Genomic DNA, 26,552 nt, shown 5'->3' with positions numbered 1-26,552 from the left:
TCCTCCTCCTATCCATGCAAACGATTCTGTGATGTCTCCAATCTCGTCTCTATTCCCCTCCTTCCCCCCTCCTCCCTCCCCTTCTCATGTGCCCTATGGAATGCCCACTCAGTCTGCAACAAACTGCCCTTCACCCACGATCTCTTCATCTCTCGTTCCCTTCAACTACTCGCCCTAACTGAAACCTGGCTCTCCCCTGATGACTCTGCCTCAGTAGCGGCCCTCTGCCATGGAGGTTATCTCTTCTCCCACACTCCCCGCACAGCTGGCTGCGGTGGAGGCGTCGGGCTTCTACTCTCGCCCTCCTGTAGTTTCCAACCCCTCCTCCTATTGCAGTCTCACTGCTTCTCATCCTTTGAAGCACACTCCATCCGACTATTCTACCCATTGCCACTCAGAGTGGCAGTCATTTACCGCCCCCCTAATAAATCCCTCTCTTCCTTCCTCACCGACTTTGATGCCTGCCTTTCCGTTTTTCTCGAACCCTCATCTCCGTCCCTCATTCTCGGAGACTTTAACACACACGTTGATGACCAATCCTACCCTCACGCTTCTCAGTTCCTCACTCTAACATCCTCCTTCAACCTCCAGCTATGCTCCACCACCCCTACTCACCGAGACGGCCATTGTCTTGACCTCATCCTCTTCCGGCTCTCCCTCCAATTTCCACGCTTCAGCTCTTCCTCTCTCCGATCATCACCTGATCACCTTCACACTTCTTCACCTCCCCCCCTCAGCCCCGTCCAACTCTAACCACTACCTCCAGGAATCTCCAGGCTATTGACCCTCTCACCCTATCCTCTAGTATTTCTAATCTCCTCCCCTCCATCATGTCCTCCAAGTCTGTCGACAAGGCTGTCTCCGCTTACAATGCCACTCTCTCCTCTGCTCTTGACACCCTTGCACCATCCACCTCCCATCCCACTAAGCGTACTATTCCCCAGCCATGGCTGACCCCTTGCATCCGTTACCTTCGCTCCTGCGCCCGATCTGCTGAACGCCCCTGGAGGAAATCCCACACCCATTCAGATTTCCTTCACTACAAATTCATGCTATCCTCCTTCCACTCCTCCCTATTCCTTGCCAAACAGGATTATTACACCCAATTGACCAATTCTCTCAGCTTCAACCCCCACCGTCTCTTCGCCACCCTTAACTTCCTCCTCAAAGTGCCCTCCGCTCCCACCTACCCCCTCGCTCTCTCCTCAATCACTGGCCGATTACTTCCACGACATGGTGCAAAAGATCAACCTTGGGTTCACTACCAAGCCATCTCCTCCTCTTCACCCTTCAACCCTCTCCCTCAACCAATCAACCCAGGCCTCCTTCTCCTCCTTTCCCAACATCACCGAGGAGGAAACCGCTCACCTTCTTTCCTCCTCGAAATCCACCACCTGCTCTTCTGATCCCATCCCCACCAACCTACTTAACATCATCATATTGATGCCCAGTCTCATAAGATCCTCCTACAATTTTTCACAATCCTCTTGTGAGATAACTTTGAATAACTGTTTTGTCAGCAAATTTAATTACCTCACTCGTTATTCCTATTCCTGTTTCCATATTATTTATAATTATGTTAAAAAGCAGCAGACCCAGCACTGATCCCTACGGAACCCCACTATTTACCCTTCTCCATTGAGAATATTGACCATTTAACCCAAGTCTCCCTTTTTTTTTAACCCTTTTAGCTAGATTGGTGGTTCACATGCTCCACATGGAAATGGTTTAAAGTGCAACTCTAATGTCCTCTAGGGCAACATCCCAGAGCATTGGGTACTGGGAAGCAAGCAACAAAGACCCAGAGAAAGGAGTAAGAGGTAGCAGACTGTTGGCAGGATCAGCATTAATACAGAAGCATTGGATGTTAATAATTTGGAGCTCATGAAGCACTTTGCATCTAACTAAAATGCTTGGTAGTGTTAGCACATTACAAACATTTATGCAGCCACCTCAGGGGTGATGGCATAGCAGTATCTTGCTGATGTCTAGTTTGCATGACAGGTTCCAACCAAACAAAAGCAGTGTTCCTATTATTAACAATTACAAGCAGGTGAACTAAGGCACAGAGAGAAAGCAACTTTGTCAGTAAACACATTCACATCAGAAGTCTCCTGAATTGGGGTTCTGTGCTCCGCTCTGCCAAACCTTCCCATACACACAGCCAATTGGGATGCCTGGCATAGAAGTATCTTTCTCATGACTGACCTGTTACTTATAGACTGATTAAAAGCTGGGTAAATTATGACAAGTTAGGCCAAATGCAAAGCAGCCAGGCATTCTTTCTCAAACTTTCTTTGTAAAAGTTTGCTCTGTTCAGTAATGTATAAAGAGACATTTGTCAGTCTGAAGCAGGAAAATTATCCCTATGCCTCACTGGACAGGAACTGAACTGGCTTTGTTGTAGACCAGCAACTAGGCCCCAAAGCCAAAACAATTCTCCTGAGGCCTAGTAGCCCATACCAGGCCTATCTATGACCTAGCTATATAGATGTGACCAAAGCAGAAAGCTACTGGATCCCTATATGTCATTCCCAGGTCCAATAACTATATGAGCTGTTCAGCTTTCAGGGCTCTTAAAAGTTGATATCACTCATTGCAGGGGTGACACACTCTTAAAAACACATATTGAAAGGCTTACACCATTTTAAGAAAGATATTATCCTTCTACCAGATTTGTTACTTAAAGGAATGATTAGGGTATGCATTGGGGGGGGGGGGGGCTCCCTACCCCCCCCCCCCCCAAACATTCCAGGCACAAATGCTGAATTGATCCACCTCCCCTCCTCCCACTGCCAATATCACGACTTTGCCCATTGCCCCCCATCCCCGTCCCCACCCTCACCCTCAGGTAAGCAGACAAACTACTCTTGAAAGGCCAGGAAATACACGAACTTTTGATTCCAAAAATTGTGTGTCCAAATGTCTAAAAGAAAGTTTCAAAACAGCATTCCGATCTAATTCAAAAGCAAAGGATACCACCACAGTAGTTCTCTGTGTAATTATTTCCAATGACGATTCTAAAAAGGATGTTTAAATTCATATTTTCTTGATCTTGACCTCACAGGGCGGCGCCTCCCAAAGGTTTCCCCAAGGCCAGTATATACTCGGCTCACGTAATAGGAGGTAATGAATCTCCACACATCCCCAGAACCTCAATTAGATATTTCTTAACCATATCAATAGGTGCTATAAGAGGAGACCTGGGAAAATTGATTAACCTCAAGTTAAGTCTTCTAATCTGGTTTTCTAGATAGTCCAAACGACGATGTATAAAATTCTTATCTTTAACTGTGGTTAAACCCAAAGTTTCCAGTTTTTGAATTTTACTTTCCAAGGAATCCAATCTAGAGGACTTCTGTGCAGATGCCTGTGCTTGAAGAGCAGCCTCCGATAAAACTTTAATATCTTTAGTATTTTCCAATGTCAAAGTCTGTAAAGAGGAATGCATGTCAAATGCAAGGTCCCATATTGACTCCAATGTCACGACAGCTGGTTTAACAAAAACACGTGAAGTTAAAGCAGGTGTAGGCAAGCTGGAAACTTGTGAAAGAGTACTCACAGTTTGCTGAGGCAAAATTGAGGCTGCATTTTGTAGAAAATCCTGCAAAAAATGCAAGATTCCCAACGCTGTGGATATGTGCCCTCCCTGAGCTCCCCAGGTCATCACTCACAGCAGAACCAGGGTCAGGACAATCCAAAGCAGCACTACTTCCTGGCTGGGGGGGGAGCTTCCCATTCCACGGGGCTCAAGGAAGCCCCGTCTACGCTGCTCACCGACGACGACGCGCCAGCACTGGCAGAAGTGGAGGAAGACTGCACGTGTCCCGCCAGGACTCTGAAGTCATCGAGAGTCTTCTGTTTCAGGACTGCAGCTGCAGCGGGAGTCGAGGGAGTCTCCTGCAGCTTTTCTCTTCTCTTTCTCATGCTCAGCTAAGGAAGAGCTGTCCAAAAAATGCCCGAGTCAAGACACTGTCAGAGACAGGATGTGGAGACCTAGAGCAAAATTCTGAGATGGATTTTCTTAATTTTTATTGATAGCTCTAATTTATCCTAGAAAGTGGGAAGAGGATGAGGGGTGTGGTCATTTTAGGATGCAAGAGCTTCAAGTTGTGAACCAGGATCAACTCAATAGCTGGGTATTAAATGTGGAGATAACTTAGGTTTTAATTGTATATATAAACCTTACTGCAGACTGTCAGAGAATGTATTCTTGGTTTGAAGTAATAAAGCAGGTTCACTTTGTATTAAATGATTGACAGCTGCAGACTGAAAGGTTTTAGATATTTTGCTAATCTGTACAGTCTGAGCCCTGCATGCTCATGCATCCTGAGCAGAAGATTGCACCCCTGTGGAGCAGCGGCAGCAGAACTTTTTCTGCAGCATGAGGACTTTGAACTAGTCTATCGGCTCTGTCCTCTAACTGTGATATGGCTCATCTTGGAAATTACTCAAGTTACGTTCTTTGGTGACATATTTGGTAGTAACTCAGCTGCCTGAAGTTACAATCTTAAGTCTTTGGAAACAGCAAATTCATTTGCCTGGTTGGCTAGCACTTTTGAAGGTATTAGACCAATGGCTGTACTGTGAAAGCAAGTTGGAAAAAAAAGGAAAGGAACTGGGATTAGATGAACGTTACCCAGCCTAGCAGAAAAGTGTCAGGGTTGGATTTGGGTGCAAGGCAGTGAAGGTAGGTTTAGTTCTGATGTCCTGGTTAATCCCTTTTGAGTTCTGGCAGTGGTTTGTTGCTCTAGGAGCAAGGCAGGTATCTAGTAAACAAAATTGATTTGTATTGACCTTCACCCCACTCTAAGGAATATAATCTTTGAACTACTGCAAGACAAGTAACTTTTATATTTGAATATATGTTTAATTACTCTAGCACTGCTCCCACTGCAGGAATTCCTCTCTTTGAATTTTGAGAGCTGCAGAACCCGTTACTCATGACGAGCTTCGGGCACTGTACATCTCTCCTCTTGAATTAACCTCTAGATGGTTTTTTCTTGTTATGGTATGCAGAAAGCAAATTTCTCTTTAAGCCTGGGTGTGTGCTTCAGTGTGACCTGCTGCTCTTAGGGAGAACACATTTGTTTCATGAGATGTTTGACTCTGGCAGCATATTTAGGAAAGAACCAGAAAAGAGGTGCTAATTTTCACTATTCTTTTACAGTGATTTAAGGAAATGTAAGAATAAGTCCATTACACCAATTTATTTATTTATTTTGCATATGTAAATTTATGAAGAGGCTTGTAGCTATTGTTTTCAGGCTGATAAAATTTCCCCATCCTTGTCAGTTTTATTCCGAGTATCCTGAAACCATCCTGTTGTGTGTGTTTGCAGTAGTTCCATCCCTGCACCTACTCCACTGATAGTATTGCAAGGCATGAAATCCAGAAACTTATGCCCTCAGCAGGCATGAATCTTACTTAACACAACTGAAAATGAAGAGACCTTCATTGCAATAATAATTCTGAAAAATAAATACTTTACAGTTTTTTTAAACCTTTATTTTTCCTTTCTCTTTCATTATCTCCTACTTTTCTGCTTTCTCATTGTGGGTTTTTTCTGTCTTCACATATTGCCTTTTTTAACCTTGTATCTTATTTCTGACATTACTGTCACTTGTTTTTCTCTTGTAATAATTCTTGCACACTCTGATGCCCACTTACATTGCTGTTGCATTCCTTTTACATACATATTAGATTACAGAAAAATGGGACTATAATATCTTGTTTGAGACTTACTTGAGAACTATTCAAAGACTAGCACACTAGGAAATTTCTGGTTTCATAAAATGAAGGATCTCTGCAACACAACAAAACTAAAATACGTAATGGACATAACACAACTCTTCCGTTGAATGTTTCTCCAATGTGGCTGTACCACGTGAACTTTATCTTACCACAACATCACTTTGTATTTGTTTACACCGGAGTCTGCAAACGCCTCTCCGGTACTATGTAAGACACATTGAGCCTAGAAATAGGTCGGAAAATGTGGGATACAAATGTAACAAAAAAATAAATAGAATAAAAAATACCAATGTTTCTTCTCCAGACTCATGATTTCACCATCTTAAACACTGGTTTTTCCAATCGAAATGCTGACCATCACAGATCCTCCCCTTATTAAAAGGCCCAATAAGTCAGGAGATATAGAAATTGTTTGTAGCCATTCTAAATAGTAAGTTTATTATGATACAGAGACCTTGGCTCTATAACTCTTATAACAAAGTAGGTAAAATGAACTCAGTTAGGTCCTTTAGAGCAGCTGTCAACAACCCAGTCATGGAACACACTCAGCCCATCAGGTTTTCAGGATAGCCTTAATCCCCTGGATTCTATATACTGCGACTTTGAGTTGCATGCACAAATCCGGGCGTATTCTGGATTTGCGTATACAACTTAATTAACTTAATAAAAGCCAATCAGTTCTGATAGTTGAACTTAAGAAGCAGTTGACACTAATGGGGCATTAATTTGAATTCACACACACAAATGTCTAAGCGTATTCTATAAATCAATGCGTGTAAATTCTAAGACGCAGATCTGAAAAGGGGATTGGCCATGGGTGGGTCGTGGGCATTCCTAGAATTTACACACACTGTTACAGAGTATGCCTACTCGCCAGGTTTTCATTGGCGTAAATGGCCACGATTAAAATAATTGCAGAAAACGGGTGTTGGGCATATTCTATAAACTATGCCTAAGATTTAGGCGTATTCTATAAACAACACCTAAATTTAGGTGTGGTTTATAAAATGTGCCTGGACATAATTTTTTTTCGGCATCAATTTTTATTTTTTTGGTGTGATATATAGAATCTAGCCCAAGAAGCATAAAACAGATTTGCATACACAGAGGCAGTGCATACAAATCTCTCATACACATGTTCATTGTAGATAACCTCAATACCTGGACTGGTAAGAAACACTGCCTCAGAGTAATTCTGTACACCAGTATTTCCCCAAGTCCAGTCCTGGAGTACTCTTTCCAGTCAGGTTTTCAAGATATCCACAATGAATATGCATGAGCTTGATTTGCATACACTGTCTCTATTATATGCAAGTCTCTTTCATGCATTATTCATTGTGGGTATCCTGAAAAAATGACTGCCAAGGGGTACTCCAGGACTGGACTTGCTGTACACCACTTGATGCAACAATCAATGTCTCTTGAACAAAGCTATGGAGTCCCAGCACGCGTGTTATAAAGAGTAATGGTCATATATTATTATATAAAAGTCAGTTCTCAAAAGATTCCTAGCAAGAAATCCTTAATAATATATGAACTTGAAATCAGAAGACAAAGGGCCCAACAGTCAACGGATTTATGATCCAAACCAGTGGCGTAGCAAGGGCGGGGCGGTCCGCCCCGGGTGCACGCTGCTGGAGGGTGCAGAGAGCAGCCGCGTGCCTGTTGGCTCCGCTGGTTCCCTGCTCCCTCTGCCCTGGAACAGGTTACTTCCTGTTCCGGGGCAGAGGGAGCAGGGAGCCAGTGGAGCCGACAGGCGCGCGGCTGCTCTCTGCATCCTCCAGCAACCAAGAATGCACCTGTGGGGGGGGGGCGACAGACGCGATGCACCCGGGGGGGGGGGGGGGGGTGAACGGCAATCCGCCCTGGGTGGCAGCCAACCTACGATCGCCACTGCTCCAAACTTTGAGAGTTATGCTCTTAAATTGGCCTCTTTGAAAATGTACTAGGAGTGTATACATTTCTACTCAAAATTTCACTAAACCCCTAAATTTAAAAGCATAAAACGTAGGTGGCAACAAGAGCGGATTTAGGGCGGGGGAAAAGAAATTAGGAGCTTAGCACTGATTTTCATCATTAGGCATTTAGGTTCATAAATCTAGGCTAATTAATGGCAGGTTTAAATTTATGAGCATATGTTTTAAGCTCCTCAATTAAGATGAATTTTCATCTGAAAAGTTATGATCCTAAGGGCCCTGTTTACTAAGGTGCGTTAGTGTTTTTAGCACACCTACACTTGGCGTGGGCACTAACCATGTAGGTGCCTATAGGGATATTGTAGGCATGTACATTGTTAACGCACATTAAAAATGTTAACACGCCTATAATGCTGCTTCGTAAACAGGGTCCTAAGTTTGGCTGAAAATAGGGTTCAAATTTAGGAGCTCAGCATTTTCTGAATATTTGGGACCAATGTCTTATTTTGTAGATCTAGGTGTGGAGCTAGCCTTACTACTAGGTGAACCAAGGCAGCTGCCTAAGGCACCAGAAATGTGTGTGTGGGGGGGGGGGTGTCAGTAAACAGCAGCAGAGACAATCTGAGTTACCAGAGCCTGTGCTGTGGCTTCCCACTGCACGTTCTCTTCGTTAAGACCAGCAGCCGGACATTCAAAACACATACTTTCAGGGTCTGCACTTCCTGATCGTGATCTGGTGCATTGTAACATTGGCATTAGAAGTATCGACCCCATGACCATGTGTTTGGATAAGCTTGCAGTGCCAGCCTACAGAAAAGGAGGAAGAGCAACTCTAAACTGGGGTTGGCACAAGGCTAATTTGTCTAGGGGGCCCTCTCTGGATGGTTCCTTGTGCACTGTACTTACAGAATCATGGGGAGACCCACCTGGGGCACAGGTGGGGCTTCCGATACCCTTCTGCAGATCACTGGTCATCCCACTCTAAGCAAAGAGAGAGTATGAAGGAGGCTCAGCTGCTCCAGCCATTCAACATGTAAACATAGAACTGAAAAGGGCATGTTACCATGCCACTGAAACATTTCCAATTATGGACGCTTTGGACTCCAGGCAAGATTAACCAGTCAGGACCTCTGAATTATATGGCCATGTGAAACTGAAAATATTTGCCTTCTTTTGAAAACTTTTGCCATGTGTTTTTATTACAGACGTTTTCATGCAGTCAATGAAAAAACAGAGTATGAGGGCCATCTTGTGTTATGCCCCCCTGCACCTACTATTTTCACTCTGAAAAGCTGTCTTTAAAAAAAAACTGCCCCTTTATTACTATTATTAACATTTGTATAGCGCTACCAGACGCACGCAGCGCTGAACACCTGACACAGAGAGACAGTCCCTGCTCGATAGAGCTTACAATCTAAAAATCACTGAGGAGGTCCATAGCGAGGTAGCAGACCCAGCAGAGGAACCAAAGGAGCAGAGGACACGAATGCCCCCACCCTTACTGGAGACAGGGTTACAATACCACCAAGATGGGAAGGAGGACAAAATTGGTGCAATAAGATGTTTTAGAAAGATGATAATGACCCCGAACACTAATTATTTCAACAAGAAAACGTTAAGTAACAATTTTTATCTAATCTAGGACCTTTATATGTCGTCACTCTTACCTAGGGCTCGTAGTTTCATTTTGAATACACTTTAACAGACTGGCACCCTTGTGATGGGAGGCTCCTGCTATTTATTTCTTACTTTTTTTCTTTTGGGGGGGGGGGGGGGGTAGGAGGTTGGGGAGACTTATCTGGTATCAGCTCACCTCATTTCTGCTTGGTTGTTCAACTTTTGCTGTCGCTTTTCGCTCCTGAGGGGTGGGGTGTTTGTGTTGGGCTGGACGTGTGATTATTATTTTATTGTTCTTTGACTTCTTGTATTCCACTTGTTTCACACATCTGGCTTGGGGGAGTTGGGAAAGAGTTAGGCAAGGGGTTTGTTAAGATTGTAATCCTTTAGACCAATCATACATTGGTTGTATTGTTTGGCTATTGTCCTTTTTCAGTTAAAAAAAGATTTAACGATAAGCGAAAAATCATTTCACTTTCAGTAAGGGCTCAAGCCATGTAATGGGGAAAAAAAATGTTCCTTGCAGCCAGCTGTGAACATCAACTTGCAGCTGGCTCTAGCTCCACATCTGTGTCCTCTTCCCCCCTTCTTATCCAATTAAGCTTTCAAGGCTTAAACACAAACTCTAACTTGCTTGCAATGTTTTTTTGTTTTTAACGTGGGGCAGCTCGACAGTGACAAATCCAAATTGGCTGCAGTGCAGAACTGACTTTGTGATTAGCATTAGATGAAAAAGCTCCCCGACTCAGCTGAGGAGAAGGCTGGAGCCCTGACATCCTACCAGTTTCTTATCAAGGGCCACATGCAAGCTCAGCTTCACTTGTCTGTTCTTATAATATTAATTGAGCAAGGGATTCCCAGGAGCCCCTCTCCAGCATGTCACTGGCAAAAAACCAGGCAGCTTTCAGACTGTGGAATAAAAGCATGGCATCCCTCCCCCAAGCTAGTAAGAATGAGAGGCTTCGAGACTTACACCACATCAGGGAAATACTTGCAGAAAGAAAACACAAGAGAACAGCAAACAAGACCTGGATGAAGGGTCTACATTGTACCATGTATAACCTGGGTTTTCTTAGAAGACTAAAAGTCATTTTGGTAGTGCTGGGTTTTAATGTGACTGAGGTGGGCACATTCTGATGCTGATGTCACCAGGATGACAGAATGGGATTCCAAGCTGCACTGTTGTGGCAGTTGGGAGGGTAAGCCTGGTTACGCAGGTTGTGCAATGCTGTGTGTCTGTGCCGATCGTGATTTTTAATGCAAATAGCTTTAGTTAGCTAGTACGTATCTGAAAATATGAAAATGACAGTTGTATGACAGAGTGTGAATTAAAGTTGGTGCAGTAGTTAGGTGTCAGAGAGCAAATGTGGTTGGCTGTTAGGAGGCTCTAAAGAGAAAAGGTATGTGTTTAAAAACAAAACAGTTTATATGAGCACTGATATAAAACAGCTTCTGCTAGAAATTATTAAATTAAACTAGCAGAACAGTTTTAATCCAACCTGAGCTACCAGTTTAAAAGCAGATTAGCTCTGGTGATGGAAGAACAGGTCAGCACTAACAGTCTGAGAAGACTGAATTATTAATTCTCGTGGGAGCAGCTTAAACCATGTTGGAGGTAGTTTGACTGAAGACAGTTTACTCAGCTTAATAGGGATTTCTCTGCCACTGCCAGTTAGGAGGCAGTGGCCCACAGAACCTTGTGTTCCAAGCTGCATTGCCTAAGGCAGTGGTTCCCAAAATTTCTTGGGTCATGGCACCCCTAGGATGCACATTTCCTGTCGTCTTCCCCCCTTCCCCCCGCTGCTGCAATGGTATTGAGTCCTACCTTTGCTGGTGGGGATGCCCAAGTCCTGCCAACTGAAGAGGTCCACTGCCCAAGGCCTGAGCTCCAGAGCAAATTGGTGACATGCTTCAGCCACTGACACCGGCATTCCCACACATGCCCACCTTCTCTCCCTCTTCCATCCAGCTTCTGCTCCTCCTTCTCTCCCCCCTTCCATCCAGCCTCTGCCCCCCTTCTCTCCCCCCTTTCCAACCAGCTTCTGCCCCCCTTCTCTCCCCCCTTTCCATCCAGCTTCTGCCCTCCTTCTCTCCCCCTTTTCCATCCAGCCTCTGCCCCCCTTCTCTCCCCCCTTTCCATCCAGCTTCTGCCCTCCTTCTCTCCCCCTTTTCCATCCAGCCTCTGCCCCCCTTCTCTCCCCCCTTTCCATCCAGCTTCTGCCCTCCTTCTCTCCCCCTTTTCCATCCAGCCTCTGCCCCCCTTCTCTCCCCCCTTTCCATCCAGCTTCTGCCCTCCTTCTCTCCCCCCTTTCCATCCAGCTTCTGCCCTCCTTCTCTCCCCCTTTTCCATCCAGCTTCTGCCCTCCTTCTCTCTCCCCTTTCCATCCAGCTTCTGCCCTCCTTCTCTTTCCCCTTCCATCTAGCTTCTGCCCTCCTTCTCTCTCCTCCATCCCCCCTTCTATCCAGCTTCTGCACTCCTTCTCCCCATCTTCAATTTAGCTTCTGCTCACCTTCTTTCCCCCTTCCATCCAGCTTCTACCCATCTTCTCTCCCCCCTTCCATCCAGCATCTGCCTCCTCTTATCCCCCATAACCTACAGCCACAGTGAAGCAAGATTCTTCATTTGCATGGCTGCCAGCAGTGCCCCAGAACAGGAAGTGCCGTCCAAGGGGCAGGACCATCAGCTGAGCGTATGGAGAGTCCAGTCCTGCGGTGGCTGCAGCTTATTTTGCCACTGCTGATGGTCATTTAGAGAAGCAGCAGCAGCTTGAGTGGTGGCTGGAGAGAGGTGGGGAAAATATGCCATGGCACCCCTGCAAGTTTGCTGCAATGCCCTGGGGTGCCATAGCACACAGTTTGGGAACCACTGGCCTAAGGGCTATTATTGACGCTGTAAAGAACACTGCTCAGCCTCAGCAATAGGAGCCGCTGCTGCTGTAAAAAAGTACAGCTCAATGTTAAATAATTAAGACACCCTTTCCAAAGTGAAGCAGTGCTCAGGAAAACCTAAGCCAGGCAACATCATTGTGGGTGATTAGCTTAGGAAACCTAAATCACTGATTTAGGTTTTATTTATTGAGCAGTTAGTGATTACCAAGTGATCCAAACTCATAAAGAGTACCTTCACACTTTAGAATTCATGAGTTAGAGAGTTAGGGTTTCCCCTCCCCCCCTCCTTTTTTAAAGTTGTTTAAAGATGTGATCTTGGGCAAGTCACTTAACCCTCCATTGCCTCAGGTACAAACTTAGATTGTAAGCCCCCCTGGGACAGAACAATATCCAGAGTACCTGAATGTAACTCACCTTGAGCTACTACTGAAAAAGGTGTGAGCAAAATCTAAATAAATAAATAAATATGGAGTAGCACTGAGAAGAGAAGAAGAGGACCGTAGAGGGTGAGCAGTGGACCTGGACTGAGGACAGCTAGCAAACGCAATCAAGCATCCTGCCAGTGAAGACAGGGGTTTTTTTGTTGTTGTTTTTTTCAGAGACTGAGAAAAAGAGCAGAAAAAACAAACAGAAAACACAGCAACACACTTGGGAAGGAAAATGGGATTCACAAATACACAAACACATTATCATTTATTAGAAGCTTCCACTCCGGGCCCTGTTTACTCTTATTTGTCCTGTTTGTCCGTCCTAATTAGATTGTAAGCTCTGTCGAGCAGGGACTGTCTTCTTCATGTTCAAGTGTACAGCGCTGCGTACATCTAGTAGCGCTATAGAAATGATAACCGTGCTAACTGGGTAGATGCCCATAATATTCCTATGGGCGTCTACACGGTTAGCAAGTGCTAAAAACGATAGCACACCTTAGTAAACAAGGCCCTTAGTATGTAATTTAATAAAAGTCAGTTGTTATTTGCACGTACGACAAAGTTTCATTGCTAAAGGTTGTTGCTTTGTCACTTACTCCCGTTTAGAAAGCCGCACAAGTGGCTGCTGGTGCAGTAATGCCAATATAGCCCATTCATTCTGAATGGGCTGTGACGGCATTGCCGCACAGTTTTGTAAACAGGGGAGTTAGTAACTATTTGTTGACCCATCCGCCATCATTCCAAAGCAAGACTGCCAAAAACATTGTTTGGCGTCACCATGACATTTATTAAGGGAAACCGCAATCTTGCCAAGGAATTGGGTGGCGTGGTACACATGCTTAGTGCATGTGGATAATGGAACACCCAGCTGTCCACCCCCCCCCCCCCTCCCAAAATCACAGCTGGCTGGAGGGGGGGTTTCCTTCCAAAATAACAGAGCAGGCTTGGGGGATTCCTGATGAAGCTGAGTCGGCTAATTGTCACAAAATGATTGAGCTGCGCCGGAGGGCTATTTGCTGTATAGGGGTGGACTTTTGGTGGCACGGTGGCTGTCCCTGGCCAGCTGCTACACTGCATATTAAGAAATTCATACCGGTGTTATTCTATTTGAAGTTGTAGTACTGACCTTTAAAACACACCAGGGTGCTACTTATCTTCAGAAACCAGCTAGGTATATACCATCTCATCTTTTCTGATCAGCCTATGTGACAACTTTCTTGATCCCCTCAGTAAAGGTGGCTAAGCTCTCCAGAGCTCATCAGTAAGATTTCTCTCACTATGTTCTCAAGCCATTGCTTGGGATATAACCAGGCATTCAATTTTCAGTATATCCACAATATACATAATGAAAAAGATTTGCATGCAAATCTATCTTTCGATTTAGGGATCCTCTGTATTTATCCCACACATTTTTGTTTTTAATTCTGTCACTCTTTTTGTCCCCACCACCTCAACCTCATTGTAGGTGTCTTAAAAACTACATTGGCTGGATGTGTCCCGAGGACTGGCTTAAGGAATAAATGGAAGGGCTGACTTATATAAAAACTTAGGAGGCCAAGGCGGCCATTTTAATTTTCAGAGCTGCTAAGAGGGTCCAGAGACTGCTCCTGTCCTCGCACTGCCCCACCAGGAAAATGTGTGGTAGGTACCTGAAGGTTACTTCAGAAGTGGATTGACAGGCTTGGTGGGAGGGGGCAGTTTGGTAGCAGCATCAGGGGTGGGGGACTTAACAGCACTAGCCCCTGAAATTGCTCCTGAGAAGGAACAATACCACCACTTTAAAGGGAGAGATGATGATTTTTTTGATCCATCCTTCAGATGACAACTTTCGAAATACAAGGTAATGAGAGAGCCTATTAATTGATTTTGGAGTTAATTATTTTATAGCCTTTTCATTTCCTTCGCCCATCTTTGGAGCTTGTAGCATTATAGGCCTACATTACTGACTGAACATTTTGATTTCCTTGTTGTTTTTGGCTAGATATACTTTTTCCTGGAATTTCCTTGTTTATGACTCATTTGTTTTACCTGGTTATACTTCATTGAAAAATGAATATTTAAGAAAAAAAAAAAAAGATAATGCCATCTCATAAGGCATTACCTTCCCATCAATAACACAGCTTGCAAGGTTAAATGCAAATTGTACTATTCATTTTGCACAGTAATGTATTGTTTGCAAATATTTGCATGCTTTGCATCTCATTACCTAAAGATTGCTCGTTTGGGGGGGGGGGGAGTGTTTTATTTTGTTTAATCATAACACATAATTTTGCCAATTAACACAAGTTATTTGGCTAAAAAAAGGTACTTTATTCCCTTAATGCATGTTAGTAACTTTTCCCTCAAAATCCCATCATTCACCATAAAATACACTATTGACCAGTCAATATTCTAAATGAAATACTAAACAGTCAGTCAAGGAAACAGAGCAGGAACAGCTGACATAACAATAAATGTATTCAACTGCTTGCATTATTTGAACACAATGGTGTCTTAAGGCCAGCACAATCCACTGATTTGCTCTACAATGGAAACATATTGACTCCCTGTTGTAGCAAACACTGACCTCAGCAGTAATGTTTTACTATTAATTTGCTTGGCATTCAATATTTAACCTAGATATTATTGTAGGCTGGCAACAAGAGCCATTGGCAAAAAATGCTGCTGGAGGTTACCTTAGGGGTCACTTTTTTCATTTCTGTATACACAGAAAGAAAGAGAAAGGAAGAATAAAGGGATAATTACTGTTTCTGACTGATGGGTGGAGTTTCCAGGAGGCTCAAAACAACACAAGCAACAGCCGATGGGAGTCAGAGCCAGCAGGGCTGGGTGCCCAGTAATTAACATGCCAGTAATTTCACTTAAAAGTTACTGGGCTGAAAATTTCCACAAACACAGTGACCTAGTTACAAGGTGACTGAAAAATGACAGTAGTCTGCTCCTTTCAGTCTCCTCCAACATACACCCAAGTGAGCACAAAATAGCCATGAAAGGAATAATTATGCCCTCCATGGTTCAAAAAGAAATATCTACTCCCTATGTCTAAAAGGTTATTGGAGCAAACCACTGGATGACTTTGAACATGTTACTCATTTTAACTTTTGTGCACTTGCCAACCTTCATAAGAAAGTTAAGAAGTGCTATATTGGGTCAGACCAATGGCCTGTTGAGTCCAGAATTGCGTCCGACAGTGGTCGGACTGGGTCACCAACATGTATCTGGCAGATTCAAGGAGGTAGTTACTAAGATGCTTTAGGGGAATAATGCAAACGTCCCATTTAATGCACATTAAATGGCAAAACTGTGCATTATTTGCCCTTAACATGTTTTGCAAGTACAATGTGGGCTAAATAATGAGATGTAAAGCATGCAAAGCACTTCATTATTATGCAAATTGAATAATGCAGCTTGCACTTAAATTTGCAAGGTATGTTCTTCATCAAAAATAATTCCAGCTTTGAGTTGGTGTTAATTTTCCTCCTCAGGAGAATCAGGCCACTACTGTGTAGCTGACATTCACAGGGGCCATCTTAAAGGGCCAGTGATTTTCTAATTGCCGCCCCCAACTGACACTTCACCACTCACTTCTCCCAAGAGAGTTTCCATCCACCTTGGAACAGTCTCCCCATACCTATCAAGTCTATAGCATTAGGGGACAGGAGGGATCCTCAAATGGCTGTTTGACCCCCTAGGAGTAATACTGCCAGACTACAGCTAGGGGGGTCGATCAGTGACATTTGATGCTGGAAGCCTACAGCAGTACATCTGTACCCGCTCCTGGAGGCACACCTAGCCAGCTGGGTTTTCAGAATTACCAGAATAAATGGGTGTGACAGATTTACATACGAGTCTCCAGTACATGCAACTCTCTCCCACATATTTATGATGGTAATCCTGAAAAGTTGACTGGCTAGGGCTAGGTATGCTTCCAGAAGAGGGTTGAAAAGCACTGGCCTACAGGACAGGAGCAACTGGGGATTGCTCTTGTACCTACCACAAGACACTAGGGTAGGTCCTGAGGGTGGGTTAGAGAGGTGGAAGCTCTTCAGATGGATCTCTTTGGGAGGGCCTGATGTACCGATTAGAAAACCACAAGCCCCTTTAAAGAATTAGTGGCTCAACTTGGGGCCTGCTATCTGTGCTACCGCAGCCAGGAATGCGTGATGTTTCTGGCTACAGCAACACAAATTGATACTTATCATGAAAGTCAGTAACCTGAAGTACCACAAGTTACTGGGTCTCGCAGTCAATATCACTGTGGTAAAATGGATTCTGTTACTGCAGTTTGGTAACTTCCTACTACTACTACTATTTAGCATTTCTATAGCGCTACAAGGCATACGCAGCGCTCCACAAACATAGAAGAAAGACAGTCCCTGCTCAAAGAGCTTACAATCTAATAATCCTCCCTCGGTTCATCTGAAGCTTGATTAGAGAAGTGGTAAAAACTTAGCTCGTTTTTGGCCTAAAGAGGCATTCTTCAGGAGTCTTTTATTGGATGTATGGGATGCTTAACTAGCCGCTATACACGTGATTTCTAGTACCTTGCCTCCATAGCGGCACTACAGCAATTGAAGCAGGTCACTGAGGCAGCTCTGCCCTGCTTGAATCGCTGCGGTGCCGCTACAGAGGCAAGGTACTAGAAATCACGTGCATCTTATAGTGGCTAGCTAAACATCCCATACAGAAAATGAAACAATGAGGCAGACCTTGTATTTATTAGTATTTATTTGTTACATTTGTATCCCACATTTTCCCACCTATTTGCAGGCTCAATGTGGCTTGCATAGTACCGTGAAGGTGTTCGCCAAGTCCGGTAGAGGAACAAATACAAGGTGATGTTGTGGTCACTAAGGTAGATATGTTTCAGGTACAATTAGGGTCGAGGGAAGGTTATAAAGTGTCCAGTACGATCTTTGGTGCTGCTGTGTTGCAGAGTTTGGGCCTTTATGTTGGGTCGGTGAGGTGAATCTTATAGTGACTAGCTAAACATCCCATACGGAAAATGAAACAATGAGGCAGACCTTGTAAAAAAGCAGTGTCTTTATTAGTAGATTAAAAGCTCCCAAGTATTCAACATAAAATGCCCGACATGGCCATGTTTCACAAGTATAAAAATGGGTGTGTCAGGGGCAATAGGTCACCAGCTGATATACAACTTCAAATAAACCAGGCTGGTGTGGCTGTAAAAAGCATAGAAAGCTGTGGTCGCAGTTTTTTTGAGAGACTGTTCCCAGAATCTAGCTTTCTATGCTTTTACAGCCACACCAGCCTGGTTTATTTTGAAGTTGTATATCAGCTGGTGACCTATTGCACCTGACGCAGCCAGTTTTATACTGGCGAAACATGGCCATGTCAGGCATTTTATGTTGAATACCTGGGAGCTTTTAATCTACTAATAAAGACACTGCTTTTTTACAAGGTCTGCCTCATTGTTTCATTTTCCATATTGGATTTGGCGGACCAACTGCCTTGTTGTTTTCTAGTTAAGCATCCCATACATCCAATAAAAGACTCCTGAAGGCCTCTTTAGGCCGAAACAAGACATGTCGAGTCTCGGATGTTGAAATAAAGCTACAATATTTGGACACCATCTGCTGTACAATTATTTTGTCTCCCTCACTGTGGTTGCCTTGTTTGTGTGACTGTATGGGTTGCTGTTCTTCTGGGGGGGGGGGGGGGGGTTGCCAAAAACTTAGCTCGAAACACATTTAACATGTAACCTTTCCACTAAATAAACTTTAAGCCTCATTTCTTCCACACCTTAGGTTTTCTATAACTTTATCCATTATTCTTTATGCAAAAGAATCCCAGGCCTCCTGCTGAGTGTACCTGAGTGTAACTGGGTCCAACCAGCAGATTGGATGGATTAAGTTTGCATGGACTAAGTTTACAAATATATGCATGTAACTTCAAAAAGTTCATATGGCAAGCTAATCTTATCTCTATTTTCCCCACACCATGTTCTGTCTACTTTTCTCATGTATTTTTTCCATTTCCTGCTTCTCAGATACATTATCTTGTTTAGGTTCTGTCAGACCCACCTTTGTAAGAAACATAAGTTATGCCATGCTAAGTCAAACCAAGGTCCATCCAGCCCAGCATCCGACGTGACACATAAAAGTAAATTAAAACTTTCCTGGGACAAGTAACGACTCTTCCAAGCCAACCTTTAACTAATTTGTTTATGGACTTCTCAAGTTTACTTTATTTCTTATTAGTCGCAAGCATTCCCATACTGAGTTCAGTGCAGCTTACATCAAGAGATCAAGTACATGGTTCCATTTTAGGCATGAGACATTTCAAGAGAAAAAGACATTTTAGGTTGGGAGTATTTCAAGAGGAAAAAATGACTGAGTGCTGTACTCATTGTTCCTCATTCCCTAACACGTTTTTTTGAATAGATAAGTCTTCAGCTGTTTACAGTAGATTCCGTACTCTACATAAGTATTGCCATACTGGGAAAGACCAAAGGTCCATCAAGCCCAGCATTCTGTTTTCAACAGTGGCTAATCCAGGTCATAGGAGCCGACTCTGTGGGTGCTTGAGCACCCCCAATATTGAGAAAATTCCTTGTATTTGTACAGGGAGGGGTTAGTTCCATTGGGCTTAGCACCCCCAATAATTTTGAAAAGTTGGCTCCTATGATCCAGGTCACAAATACCTGGCAAGATCCCAAAAAAGTACAAAACATTTTATACTACTTATCCCAGAAATAGTGGATTTTCCCCAAGTCCATTTAATAACGGTCTATGGACGTTTCCTTTAGGAAACCACCAAACCTTTTTTTAAACTCCGCTAAGCTAACCGCCTTTACCACATTCTCTGGCAACAAATTCCAGAGTTTAATTACACGTTGAGTGAAGAAAAATTTTCTCCAATTTGTTTTAAATTTACTACATTGTAGCTTCATCGCATGCCCCCTAGTCCTAGTATTTTTTGGAAAGCATAAACAGACACTTCACATCTACCCGTTCAACTCCACTCATTATTTTATAGACCTCTATCATATCTCTCCTCATGATTCTTATATTCCGCTAAGTTCAAAAGAGATTCTAAGCAGATTACAAACAATAAGTCCCTTTTCAGGACAATTTACAATTGCATATCTAATACATCGATTTTTCTCATCAATTGCACATCTAAAACATTAATTACAGTTGTATATCTATTACACAAACTAAAAAGCACCTCCCTCAAATACATTGAAACTAAAAAAAAAAAAAACCTCTCTCATCAAACAAAAGATTTTAATGCTTTTCTCCTAATTTCTAAAAGCAGTGCGTTCCAATGCCTAACATAACAGGTCAGTTCACAATAAAATCAATTAAACGAAAGAAAACGATGCATGAAGCAAGAGTTAAATATTTGAGTCCCGAATATAACAAATTTCAGGATGCGCATTCAAATCATACCTCCGTCTTGACTCTAGTACGATCTTAAGCACATCCCTAGCTCCCGGTGCACCAGTTTACACCAGGGTATACTTAACTCATCCCTCTCCTACTTCCTTTCTTAGGAAAGCGTCCCAAGCGCTACAATCACCATCCCCCCCCCCCCCCCCCCGGGTAACTACCTTGGACACCCATGCGGGTCAGATCCAACACACCTGACTGTGACTAAAAAAAAAAACAAAAAAACACCTTCGCAGCTCACAGGGGTCTCTACGCATGCGCACAGCTATCAAGCGAGGAGGTAAGGGGGAGAGAGCCACCTGCTGCAGTGGAACTAACGAAATATCAAAGAAAAACTTATCAGGTTACCAAGAATGAGAACCCCACTTCCGCGATCTTATCTTCCAGGTTTTGGATCCCCCTTCCAGCACTCACCTGCGGGCATCCAGGCGCAGAGCAGCAGCCAGAGTGCGGCCATGGCGGATCCCGTTCCTGTGTCCCACTGGCGCAACAGCCGCCGCCCTCTACCAGGTCAAGCCGGTCAGGGCTGGGACGGAGGTGCAAAGGCGGCGAGGACTTCTAGGATCCCCAAAGGACAGAGAGAGAAGAGCCTGCCCAGATCCGATCCCTCGCTCTTCTTTCTTCTCCTGCCCTCCCCTCCGATCTCAGGATCGGGGAAACTTTTTCCTGAACGTGCGGTACAGGTACCGCCTGGTTTCGCCCTCCCCCTACCAGCTCCGAGCTGAGTTAACGAGCCAGCCGGATCATCTCCCACCGCTTCCTCCTTTGGCAGGTAACTACTTCCTGCTCTTCTCCTGAGCTTCACCACTTTGCTTGCTTGATGCTTCCCTTCTTTCAGCTTTCTTCTTCAACTCTTGGGTTTTTTGTTGGCAAACATCCATCCAGCCATCGATTCTCCTCCCCCTCACTTTTGTTTGCTGGTTTTAGACTAGGATTAACTCCCAACAGGTTGATCCTGGTTTTGCCCCATTGCATGCATGGATTTGTAGTTCTGATTTTCTTAAGGAAACTAGTGGATCTGTTTTTTAACATAGTTCTGAACCAGGACTCTTTGGCTTAACCTGGGTAAGGTGACAGTGCTACTTAAAACGACCATTTTTCTCTATACTTATTGCCAAGCAAATTAAATTTCTGCATCTCAACAAATGAGTTGTAGGTAAGTTCTTTTCGTTTTATTGGCCTGACAAAATATTTCTAATTAGTTAGTCTGATTGGAAGATCTCACCAAAACGGGGGGGGGGGGGGGGGGGGGGGGTTGTTAACCTTTTTTGTTTATACATATTAGTACAGTCTATCATAGTAATTGCCTTACCTTAACTGTAATCATACACCTAGACATCACCAATTAAGCGCCCTTTCCATATTTATTTGTGGTCCAGCAGTTTCGTCTTTGGGCTTCGAGCTCACTGAAAACCAGCTTTCACTATAACTGTAATACCATGAGCCCTCATCCCAGCTGCTTTTAACACCCCCCCCCCCCCCCCCCCCCCCTCACAGACAGTTTGTTGGCTCAGGGCATCAGATTTCTGCTGAAAAATACATGCTGAGTCTGGTCATCGGTGTAGCTATTGTGTGATAAATCAAGACTCTCTAGTTCCACAGCATTGTCAGCCCTCTGACTTTTTTTTATTTTTAATAATCACTATTTTCTCTTTTTCCCTTTTCTGTGGTGCATATACTGTTGCCTGACTCAGCCTAAGGAGGAGTAGCCTAATGGTTAGTGCAGTGGCTTGAGAACTTGCGTTCAATTCCCACTGCAGCTCCTTGTGACTCTGAGCAAGTCACTTAACTTTCCTTTTCCCCGGGTACAGAATAAGTACCTGTATATAATATGTAAACCGCTTTGATTGTAACCACAGAAAGGTGGTATATCAAATCTGACCCCCCCCCCCCCCTGTCTCCTCATTATTAATAATTTCTTGGGGCAGTTTCTCCAAACGGGTTAGTCTTGCACACACCACAACAGGAATGAACCTCACTCCTAAGCCAGGGTATGTGGAGTATGACCTCAAGTCTCTCAAATTTTCTGCTAATGCTTGCCATAGTACTTGCATTATGCCAAAGACAGCTTCTTTCTGCAGTTCATAAGATATAACATGTATAGGCAACTTATCCAGGTGTGTTTGGAAGTTCTTTTTGATCAAGTCTGTGGCACCCAAAACGATGGGAAATATTTCTTGCATTGTAAGGCTAGCAGTGTAGAAGTCATGGCAGTGAGTTGAGAATTTGGAGTGCCAAATTTGATTCTCCTCTCTACAATTAACTGTATGACCATGAATATGTCACTGCACTCAGCTCAAATTTATTTGAGATAGGGTTACCATACGTCCTGTTTTGGGGGACATATCCTCCTTTTGGACTTCTTCAGATATGTCCTCCAGGTCTTTTAATTTTTAGGAAAATATCATCTTTTTCTTTGATGTGCCTATGATCAACACACCTACCTACATAATGAGAGAAACCATCTCTGGCCTATTAGTCAGTCTGGACATATGGGGGTGTTAGAGAGAGAGAGAAAGGCATTGCTGATCTCTCTGTTTCCCTAAAGGTTGAATATGTGAAAGGAGGAATTTTGTTCATGCAGCACAACTTTAAGCATATGTCATGCAAAGATTTTCACACGTTATCTCAGAAGCCAGCCAAAGTTGTTGAGGGATATTTGCTCTTCTGATAAGTACACTTGTGGGCTCATTTTTGAAAGAGAAGGACGCCCATCTTTCGACATAAATCGGAAGATGGACGTCCTTCTCACAGGGTCGTCCAAATCGGTATAATCAAAAGCCTATTTTGGACGTCCCTGACTGCTTTCCATCGAAGGGATGGCCAAAGTTCAAGGGGGCGAGGAGGAGGCGCAACAAAGGTGGGACTTGGGCGTACCTAACACTAGGACATCCTCGACCCATAATCGAAAGAAACAAGGATGTCCCTGACGAACACTTGGACGACTTTACGTGGTCGTGTTTTTCTTACGACCAAGGCACAAAATGTTGCCCGAACTGACCAGGTGACCACTGGAGAGAATCGGGGATGACCACCCCTTACTCCCCCAGTGGTCACTAACCCCCTCCCACCCTCAAAAAACATCTTTAAAAATACTGATTGCCAGCCTCAGATGTCATACTCAGGTCCATCACAGCAGTATGCAGGTCCCTGGAGCAGCTTTAGTGGGTGCAGTGCATTTCAGGCAGGCGGACCCAGGCCCATCCCCCCCCCCCCTACCTGTTACGTTTGTGGATGAAACAGCGAGACCTCCAAAACCCACCACAAACCCACTGTACCCACATCTAGGTGCCCCCTTCACCTGTAAGGGCTATGGTAGTGATGTACAGTTGTAGATAGTGGGTTTGGGGGGCTCAGCACACACGGTAAGGGAGCTATGTACCTGGGAGCAATTTATAACGTCCACTGCAGTGCTCCATAGGGTGCCCAGTTGGTGTCCTGGCATGTCAGGGGGACCAGTGCACTAGAAATGCTGGCTCCTCCCACGACCAAATGGCTTGCATTTGATCGTTTCTGACATGGACGTCCTTGGTTTCGATTATCGCCGAAAATCAGAAACGACCAAGTCTAGGGACGACCATCTCTAAGGACGACCAAATTTCAGGATTTGGCCGTCCATGACCGTATTATCGAAACGAAAGATGGACGTCCATCTTGTTTTGAAAATACGGGTTTCCCCACCCCTACATCGGGACGTTTTGCGAGGACGTCCAAAACGAACCAAGGACGTCCCTTTCGATTATGCCCCTCTTGGGCTCAGACTCAGTCAGCTGAAACCCAGAAGCTTTTCAATAGTAGATTGACTTACAGTTGTACTATAAGCCAGTCACTGTTTGATGTGTGTTCTTTAACTGAAAGCCATTTACACATTTGCTATGATTATTTTTTTACTAAAGGTAGCAATCTTTATATTTTTTGTCTTTTTTTTGTCTCTTCAAATATGATAACCCTACTTTGAGAGGACAATAGATGTTTATCAAATAGATTGCGTTGATTGAAAGTTGTCTTCCTCAGAGCAGGTACAAGTAGGCACAAGCTTTCACCTCACATTTTTTAGCTAGTTAAAAAAGGCATTCAGAGGGACAAAGTGAGGCCCAGATGATCAAAAGCCCTGCGCTGTTCCAAACAGCGCCCTAAAAATAGCGCCGGGACAGCGTAGGGCTTTTCTGCATCGATGATCAAAGATAATGCATGCAAATCTAAGCAGCGCTATTATCTTTGATTATCATGTTGAAGTGCGGGAGAATTGCGCCCGAGCATGCGCTCAGCACAATCCTCCCGCACTTCTTTGACAGGTCTGGGCTGTCAAAAGCCCAAAACTGTCAAAGTGGCCTGCCGATCCCCCAACAAAGAGGCCGCCGCCGCCGGCCAAACCGACTCCCACCCTCCCACCCAGCGATGGGGGGGGCTGGAGGTCCGGTGGACCTCCGGTCCCCCCGACGCCCCCCCCCCCCCATGTTCACGGAGGGCTGGAGATCCAGTGGTTCTCCAGCCCCCCCCCCCCACGAACCCCCAGAGGACTTGGTTGCCGGCTTTAGAGAAACGCTGCCCTACCCTCCCATCTGCGACGGGGGGGGGGGGGGGGGGCTGGAGGATCGGTGGGTCTCCAGCCCCCCAAACCCCCAGAAATCGTTGTGATCCATCGATGGGGGGGGGGCCTAGAGGACCTCCAGCCCACCCCAACTCCTCCCCCCCCCCCGGCGTTCTCCACAAATCCCTGGTGGTCCGTGGTGACACGTAACCCCACCCTCCTCCCTCCCTCCTGGCCCCCCTACCTTTGTTGGAGGAGGGACGCAGCCTGCATGCCTCCCTCCTCTTCCTTTCGACGCCGCTTCAAAATGGCGGCGCCCAGCCCCGGCCATTGCATCCTGGGATGTGCTGGGCGGGGCTACATACCATATAAGGGAGCGATTCCCTTACATGGTATGTAGCCTCGCCCAGCGCATCCCAGGATGCAATGGGCGGGGCTAGGCGTCGCCATTTTGAAGCGGCGTCGAAAGGAAGAGGAGGGAGGCATGCAGGCTGCGTCCCTCCAACAAAAGATAGGGGGGCCGGGAGGGAGGGAGGAGGGTGGGGTTACGTGTCACCACGGACCACCAGGGATTTGTTGAGAACGCGGGGGGGGAGGAGTTGGGGTGGACCTCCAGCCCCACCCCCCTCTGTAGATTACAGCCCTTGGCTGGAGGCGGCCACAGGGATTTCTTGGGGTTTGGGGGGCTGGAGGCCCACCGAACCTCCAGGCCCCCCCCCCCCTGGCGCTGGTGGGAGGGTGGGACAACGCTTGGCTGGAGGCGACCACGAAGATTTCGGGGGGGGTTCGGGGGAGGGTCGGATCGTCGGGGGGGGGGAACCAGAGGTCCACCGGACCTCCAGTCCCGTGTGCTATTGCCTTGGGGGGGAACGGGGGCCTGCCAGCATGCAACTGCATGCTGAACAGGGCTCACCATTCCTCCCCAATGATCCGCAAAATGATTTTGCTGCAGCCAGCGACCCAATCTTTGTCGCGCTGGTCGCTGATCATTGGGGATGAATGGTTAAGCGCCAATTAGCATGCATTTGCAAGCTAATTGCGCTAGAAGCCCTGTTTAGCATGCATTTGCATGCTACTTGCTCTGAGAGCCCTCGAGTGCGCTGTTTCAGGCGCTCGAGGGCTCTGATCATGGGTCGGCTGCAAACTCTGGCGCTAGTATGGCGTTAACAGCCTCTAGCGCCAGAGTTTGCTTTTGATCATGAGGGCCTGAGTGTTTAGGTCAGGAGAGCAAACAGTATGTATACATTACCATGCCAAATGTCTATGCACATGAACATTAGTGTGTTAAGCACTTGTATCATGCAGGCAATTTTCAGAGGGAAACACATAAGTTGAAAACGTTTCCTTTACCTCATCACTTAAGCTTCTTAGTGCTGATGCCATGTGGTGCAAAAGTTGAATCAAGGCTCCAGTGTCCCCAGGGACAGATCACAAGGCCAACTAGCACATAGGGCCTCTCCCCTTTCCTAGCTGCAACCTCCAAGTACATAGTTTTACTATCCATCACACAAGGAATGCCAGTATTATTATTATCATTACTTTCCACGTTTATATCCCGCTTTAATCAAAGTGGTTTACAATCAAACGTACATAATTTAAACCAACACATGCAAGACCACATCACTCTGCACTTCCAACCTTCATCTATACATACTGCAAGTCAAAGGAAAATTTTTGAGTCCAGTCTGAAATTATCTCTCCAGACAAGCTTTCACAAAGCAGTGAGTTTTCAAATATTCTTTAAACTGTTGAACATTCCCATAGGGTCTCAAATGCCCTGGAAGCTTATCCACATAGACAGTCTTCCAATTGAAAATGCATGTGTACAAGTCTCAGCTAGGCATGCGATATGTTGAAACTAGTAAAAAAAGGCCCGTTTCTGACACAAATGAAACGGGCGCTAGCAAGGTTTTCCTCGGAGTGTGTATGTTTGGGAGAGTGTATGTGAGAGTGGCTGTTTGAGAGTCAGAGTGAAAGTGTGAGTGTGTGTGTGTGAGAGAGA

The 26,552-nt window shown here is 45.0% G+C and overlaps 1 protein-coding gene across 2 annotated transcripts in view; it reads right to left on the bottom strand.

Moving 5' to 3' along the window:
* ILDR1 (immunoglobulin like domain containing receptor 1) overlaps nt 1-21,177 on the bottom strand; it is an 81,855-nt gene extending 60,678 nt beyond the window's left edge. Inside the window, exon 1 of one of the 2 annotated variants that reach the window (XM_030203967.1) lies at nt 20,434-21,177. In XM_030203967.1, coding sequence (XP_030059827.1) covers nt 20,434-20,476 — 43 coding nt within the window. In that variant the 5' untranslated portion in view covers nt 20,477-21,177. Of the gene's footprint in view, nt 1-20,019; nt 20,091-20,433 lie in introns of those variants that run through there. The other variant, XM_030203968.1, reaches the window with a different exon arrangement.
* Nucleotides 21,178-26,552: the final 5,375 nt, after the last annotated feature.

The sequence above is a fragment of the Microcaecilia unicolor genome, chromosome 5 (genome assembly GCF_901765095.1).
Source record: "Microcaecilia unicolor chromosome 5, aMicUni1.1, whole genome shotgun sequence".
Lineage (NCBI taxonomy): Eukaryota > Metazoa > Chordata > Amphibia > Gymnophiona > Siphonopidae > Microcaecilia > Microcaecilia unicolor.
The sequence above is the reverse complement of the archived record's forward strand: the minus strand, read 5'-3'. Positions and strand labels throughout refer to the sequence as shown.